This window comes from Patiria miniata, unplaced genomic scaffold (assembly GCF_015706575.1).
Source record: "Patiria miniata isolate m_02_andy unplaced genomic scaffold, ASM1570657v1 HiC_scaffold_23, whole genome shotgun sequence".
In the NCBI taxonomy this organism is placed as follows: Eukaryota; Metazoa; Echinodermata; class Asteroidea; order Valvatida; family Asterinidae; genus Patiria; species Patiria miniata.
In genome coordinates, this window is record NW_024037062.1 from 378,962 (window position 1) to 385,916 (window position 6,955).

General features: G+C 44.1%; 1 protein-coding gene across 1 annotated transcript; it reads left to right on the plus strand.

The window, feature by feature from the left end:
- The first annotated feature begins 1,402 nt into the window (after positions 1 to 1,402).
- LOC119731157 (UDP-glucuronosyltransferase 2C1-like) lies at positions 1,403 to 5,421 on the plus strand. The gene is made up of 5 exons (XM_038204203.1): positions 1,403 to 2,160; positions 2,537 to 3,101; positions 3,822 to 4,044; positions 4,215 to 4,443; positions 5,087 to 5,421. The coding sequence occupies exons 1-5, from the start codon at positions 1,643 to 1,645 to the stop codon at positions 5,361 to 5,363; spliced, it is 1,812 nt and encodes a 603-aa protein (XP_038060131.1). The 5' UTR covers positions 1,403 to 1,642; the 3' UTR covers positions 5,364 to 5,421.
- The last annotated feature ends 1,534 nt before the right edge of the window (positions 5,422 to 6,955 follow it).

Consider the following 6,955-nt stretch of genomic DNA (forward strand, 5'->3'; position numbering starts at 1 on the left):
AATTGTAAAGTCGTCTTTAGTCACCTGACCTATAATTTCCATCACGTGATATATTTCACGCATGGGTATTACAGTAAGTGACGACATAATTGCAGCAAAACAATTGCAGCAGTTTCAGCCTATTTAATTCCATTGGTCCCAAAGTTGTGACTCATTTCAGCAAGGCCTATCTCCCTCGATATCATGTCGGTTCCCCCATTACAAGATTCTTTTATGTAATATCAACCCTTCCAAGGAAGGATATTTAAGTCATTTTGGAAGGCCGCCATAATAATAATAACAGATAATTTATAAGGCGCACAGTATCTGGAGAACCATTCAAAGGCACCGGTCACTAGCAAATCACTGTAGTTTAAATGATAGATTGAAAAGATGAGTATCAAGATAGCGTTTGAATGATGACATATCAGTTTGTGTCTCAACTCGTCTGGCAAGGAATTCTAGAGACGCGGTGCACAGCTGGAAAAGGCCCGGTCCTCATAGCTTGCCAGGCGATTTGTGGGAACAGAAAGTATCTGTGATGAAGAAGATCGGAGGCCTGGTTAAGTTGTAACAGGTCTCGTATGTAGGATGGAGCTAATCCATGCAGGGCTTTGAATGTAAGGAGCAGGATTTTGAATTGTATTCTGTATTTAACAGGAAGCCAATAAAGATTGTATATTATAGGTTTTATGTGCTCGTATGATCTTGTTCTGGTCAGTAAGCGGGCAGACGCATTTTGGACTCTCTGGAGGCATATTAATGATTGCGTATGGAGGCGTATTAATGATTGCGTATGGAGGCATATTAATGATTGCTAAGGGTATGTAAAGCCAGTCAGTGTACATTTGAATCAAAAAATCAGTCTTCCGTTTAGATAATGGGTCACCCTGAAACTACCCGTCGATATACCAACAGCCACAAAATATGCTGGTTGCTGTGACGTGTAGGCTGAAACAAGAGCAGTTTCACTAGACTGCACGCCAAGTCCTGCACCGTATTGTCTTTGCATATTAACCTCTGGTAGAAGTTATAGAGCGATCATCGAATTTCATACCGATCAGCCAAAGCGTTCAGGAGTAGTCAGTTTCATTGGGGGGCGTGTCCCCCTCCCCCTTGATACCCGCAGGGTTTACGCTAAAAGGAGTACCTGCATACAAAATATTAGCAACTGGTTACAAAAGATGATCTTTTTTTTCACTCATAGTGATGTAACAAGAAACGTCATTAAATGTTTACCACCTCCGGTGCTACCAGCATCAGGGCCAATTTAACGGCGCTGCTAAGCACAACAGTTTGCTTAGCAAAAAAAAACGTCTGGCTTATAAAAGCAAGTTAATACCAACCAAAACTCCATGTAATGTATTCTGCTCGTGATGTTCAGCTGTTGTTTGCTTAGCATGAAAATCACATGGTGTTTTGGCTGGTAACCTGCTTTTATAAGCCAGACTTTTTGGGTACTAAGCAAGTTTTGTGCTGTGAAATTGGTCTGGCCCATGGACTATATAGGGGTATTGATTGGCGTGTTGTTAGTTCGTTATTTTGAGTACAAGAAGCTCTTGACGTCTTGCATAGTTGTATTAAAAAGGATACAAGTGATTTTGAAGTTGCATCGGTGAAGAGAAAACCCAGTAAAAGCTGGTGATACCGATTGTTTTCAACCATGGGGAAACAAAAAGTTGTGTTTTTTCTTGTGGCTATGTGGCTTCTTGCGGCCAATGGACAAAGCACGGGTGGCGATTCAACCGAGGCCAGCGGGAACAACGGACCAACAAGCCGCGTACAAGACAAACTGGACCGGGTAAATCCCGCCCGGTTTGAGAGCGAAGTCTCCGGGCTGCGCGATCGGGCCTCGTCCGCCTCCGATGCGCCGGGCCTAGCGGGCGGAGGCCCGTCGTTGTCTGCGGCCAACAGCTCTAAACGGATCCTGATCGTTGACTGTATGATGGACGGGAGTCACACGCACATTCAGCGTATCATGGCCAGGGAACTAGCCTCCAGGGGCCACAATGTCACCTGGCTGACGATAAAGGAGCTTCTCTACTGGCCCACGGAAGAAGACAAAAAGATGATCAATTTCAGGTTGATCGATTCGCCTATGGACTATTTTGAGACTTTGCAAATATTCCTGGATTACTGGACGCGTAAGAGTCTAAGCGGGGAACTGACGTCTTTTTCTTGGTAATTGATTTTAAGTACTCAGGTCTCAAGTTTTGTTGTAGTAATACCTATCGGTACGTTATTCAATTAATAATCATCCTGTATACTAGACATTGACGTATTTGGCGATCGAAAGTAGGACTAAATTGCATAAACTCAGTTGGTTGGGCGCCAGCATGGTATTAAAAAACTCCTGGTTTCTAGTTCCGTTTCAGTCTTTTTGGTTCATCTGAAAATTAACTTTCATTACAATGTTTTAGGCCCACCTGCTGTAAATAAAAGTAAAGGAATGGTTTATAAAATTAGCCTCAGAATCTTCTAATTTTACATTAGAAAATTTTCAAACAATTCTTTCCAGGCTGACAAGCCCTACCTCTTTTTACAAACTTGTCATCAGGTATGCGAAGATGTGGCTTGGAAGGCCGGACGACGATATCAAACGCCTTTTCGACATAGTCGGAGGCCTTAATAGAATGTTATTCCAAGGGACGGATTGCGATGAGCTCCGTGCAGCCAACTTCGACTTGGTCCTTTGCGAATTCAATCGTCCGGCGTGTAGCTCGGTGGCCCACGACATCCTCAAGGTGCCGTTCATCAACACCGTCAGCGGCGGCTTTCTGGGCACGCGGTACAGCCGCTGGGCCAAGCAGCCCAGCCCTTTAGCCTACGTCCCCGAGTTCGTCACCGGGTACACAGACATCATGTCGTTCCCCCAGCGAGTCAAGAATTACCTGATATCGGCCGCCACGCTGCTCATGTACGACTACGTCTTGTTTGCCAGCGTGGACCGGGCCCGGGCCGAGGCCGGCCTGGACACCCGGATGGGCACCAAGGAGATCGTGGCCCGTTCCGAACTCTTCATCCTCAACTGGGATTTTCACATCGAGTTTCCTAGGCCGATTTCTCCCAACACGATTCTGATCGGTGGGCTGACAATTGGTCCATCCAAACCATTGCCGCAGGTACAGGCAGTCAGCAACAACCGTCTTCCTTTGTACACAATTACAGCTGAAAGTATTTGCATATTTTCTACGTAAATTCTGATGACATTTTAAAACACATGATGATGGCAAGTGGTTGGGATTTATAGCCAGTTGGCATGCATCGGTGGAGTTAGAACTCTCTTCTAGGCTCGAAATCCCAACCCATAACATTATCTGTACCTAGCTTTTGGCTCAGTCTATTTTTATGAAACCATTACGAGCCCAGTCTTTGGCGTGCAACACAATCATGTTAAAAATGTTCAGGTTATTTCATGTTTTAAACAAGCTCCTAAATAAGAGTATAAACTTGCCAGGCGCGGACCCAGAGCGGATGTTTGGGGGTCCATCCCCCCCCCCCCCGTAATCTCTGTTTTCTCATTTTTTTCATAGAAACATCTGAAAAATGTGGGAACCCCCCCCCCCCCCCTGCTCATCTGACTGGGGGATATTTTTACACAATAATTCTGTAATAAAGTGTTGATGATCATCGGATTTGACAGCACCCCCATCGAAAGTATGGTGCGAGCCACGAGCCCCCCCCCCCCCCACATTGATTTTACGGAAGCAAAGTGTCCACAGAAATAAAATCCACATTTGAGTATTATTTTGCGGATGACCCCCCCCCCCTGCGAAAAATGCTGGATCCGCCCCTGCTTGCACCTGTTTCGAAAGTCTATTTTTTCCGTATGCTCTTCCTAGGTTTTCGAAGATTTCATCCAGGGTTCAGGCGAGCACGGGGTGGTGATTTTCTCCGTGAGCACACTGCTACACGTCATGGACATGGACATGGCGGAAATGATCGCAGCGGCCCTGGCCAGACTCCCTCAGCGGGTCATCTGGAAGTACCTAGGCGAGGAGAGGCCCGGAGCACTCGGTAACAACACCATGATCGTGCCGTGGATCTCGCAGAAGGACTTGATGGGTGAGTGTGCATTGCCATAGGAGGCCAATGGTGGCTGAGGGAACATAATCACAATGGCAATGAGTTTCGGGAGAACTCCAGGCGCGATCGCCTTACACAACGTAATTGTCACCCAACCTTTTTTAACTGATTATTTTAATGCTTATTGTTATTTTCTTGCCTTGACTCAGCGCACGAGAAGACCCGTCTATTGATCTACCACGGCGGCTTGAACGGAGGCTACGAGGCCATGTACTACGGCGTGCCCATTTTGGGGATTCCCCTGTTCTCGGATCAGGTGGACGATCTGGTCCGGCTCAAGTATCACGTGGGCATGGCTGACTACTTCCCCAAGGGGGTGCGAGGTCTGACGTCGGAGCAGCTCTACCAGGGGATCAGACGCGTCTTGGATGACCCATCGTAAGTCATGATTTCAGAGTCAAGTTTAAAGTTATTAGATTACCAAAATTTACCTTTTTCTACCATAAGTCAGACGTCATCTACATTGTATTAGAAGCGTAAAAAAATCTAGAAGTAGAACAGTTCTTGGCGAATTACAGTTTTGATATATCATCATTCCTTTTCACTTTCTTGATTCATTTAGATGGATCTAGATCTTTGCAAAACTTTGATCAGTTATACTTTTTGTCGGGTCATAACCGACATATCTGACTCTTCCGTGTTATTCAACCCTGTGAGGTGTCATTTTAACAAGAAAAGAGTATTTTTGACCCGGACAAGTGTCAGGTTAAATCTGACTTGGATTTAGTGTTGAATCTGTCCCAGGACATTTATAGAGTGTTTGTATGGATAACCATTTGTTTTTGGAAAATACAAGGATTGTTTTGTTGATTAACCAGAAGTAGTTAGTTATCTTATCCTCAGTCTAATACCATGCCATACACGGGGTGTTCCTTCATCCCCTAAGGTTAAAGGTAGGTAAGACCTAATCATGTCTTTGTATGTCCAGGAGGAAATAACCCATCCCGATTGATGCGGACACTGATACACATCTGTAAATAAGTAAGCATTTTTCCCTTTCGTCTCGTTTGTACATCGACAGATACCAAGAGAATGCCACGCGAGAGTCGGGCAAGTTACGGGACTCACAGAGCGAGCGAGGCGTGACGGAGGGCTTGCCCTTGGCACGGACCGCCGACTGGATCGAGTACGCCATGGAACACGGTACGGCGCATCTACGGACGAAACAGGACAGCCTCGCCTGGTACCAGCACATCCTACTCGATGTCGCGTGTATTTATGCAGCGGCGATCGGAGCTGTTTTATGGGTCTTGAATAAGTTATGTTGTTGTTGTAATCGTAGACTCAAGCAGGGATAAGAGCTTAATCGTCGTACTTACAGTCATACGGTTGCGAAGGGCGATTTCTAAAGGTTACGTAACACTTCATTTTGAATGAAACTACATGTGCACACACACATTCACGTTGGCGGGCGAAATCTTTGAAAATTTATTTCTCCCGTTTGGAAGACCATATCTTAATGCAACTTTCAGGGTTTATTTTCCTCCTAATGATCCAAGTATATGCTAAAAATCCTTGTGATTTGTTCATTACTTTCGTTGAAATTGGAAAAATAGGCCTGGCTACGTGCATCATTGAAAGTTGTAACACTGACGTTTGCAATAGCTGTCAATCTTTTCAAGCCTCACAAAATAATAGTTATAAGGTTCCTATCCATTATGGTGTGCAGTAAAAATTTTGAGAAAAGCCTCCTTCACGAGTTATTAATTGATAAATATCAATTTTTTGCCGGCTTCCATTGGTCGATACCGAGACCCACGCCAAAACACGCCGAGTGACGCTAATGAATATGCTAATCTACAATACGATATTGTGTGGCTTGGCCGAAATCGGTCAACCGTAGCGCCTAAGGCACTTTGCTGAACAATGCTGCATGTGACTTGGGACGGCAAAAATCATCGTCGAAATTTTCCATGGAGATTGTTCAAATTGTAGCACTAGCGTTTGCAACAACATAATAAGCTGAAATTCGGAATATACTTATATGATATGTGTTCAACTGCTCGTGAAATAACAATTTTGAGAAATTCCTAGAAATAGATATAAATACAGAGATTTGGGGAAGTTTTCGAACGATTTATTGCAGACTTGAAGGTCAGCTATACCAGTAACCAGTATTGACGTTTCGGCATCGATGACGGCGATTTTTTTTCTCTGACATGAAGCTAAGAATTTCTTCTTCCGTTATAATTTAACTTTTCAATCATACTGTGCATATTTTTTGAGAAACACAACGTTCAAAAGGCCATGTTTTTTGTGGTGCATGAATTTCACTGCTCTGCTACAGCGTTTAAGTACGTAATCGGATTAGCTTTGCTTAACAACGGCAGGCGCTTTGCCTTAGCAACCACATGACTGCTTATAGGCTGGTACGGGAATGAGAGAATAATAACTGATCCAGCGGTTAATCAGTCAGCCATAAACGTGATTGTATTAGCCTTCTCGCTTCTCAATCACTGATGAGAAAAATCTGCAAAGTTCAGACACTACTTTTAGATGAAAAAAAATACTGAAATTGCTCAATCTGTTCAAAGAATATCACTATTTAAACGTAATGACCCAAAAAAAAAAGTCATTGCACGAACCCTTTAACTTAAATGGCGTAAGAGAAGACTCTCTCTATACATATGGATTTCATTTGATAGTCTGGTTCCCGCTCCCATATGGGGACCGGTAGCTAGTTACTTAAAGCCATTGACCGGATTACCTGAGCGCGTGTGCAGTATGATTTTGTATTTTTAAAAATGTTTACAGCTTTGCGCATGGATGACAGCTAAACACATGAATATAAAATAAGTGCGAGTGCATAAGAAGCTCTGGCGATGATGCGACGCCGATGGCACATATGGAGCACCATCGTTTGGTCAATTTTCATTTTCTCCTTCTGGAT

What these genes read in the sequence shown, in the direction of transcription:
- LOC119731157 (XM_038204203.1), top strand. Translation starts at nt 1,643, where the DNA reads ATGGGGAAACAAAAAGTTGTGTTTTTTCTTGTGGCTATGTGGCTTCTT. An exon ending in GAACTGACGTCTTTTTCTTG is followed by an intron (nt 2,161 to 2,536) that starts GTAATTGATTTT and finishes ACTTGTCATCAG; the next exon opens with GTATGCGAAGATGTGGCTTG. An exon ending in CGCGTCTTGGATGACCCATC is followed by an intron (nt 4,444 to 5,086) that starts GTAAGTCATGAT and finishes GTACATCGACAG; the next exon opens with ATACCAAGAGAATGCCACGC.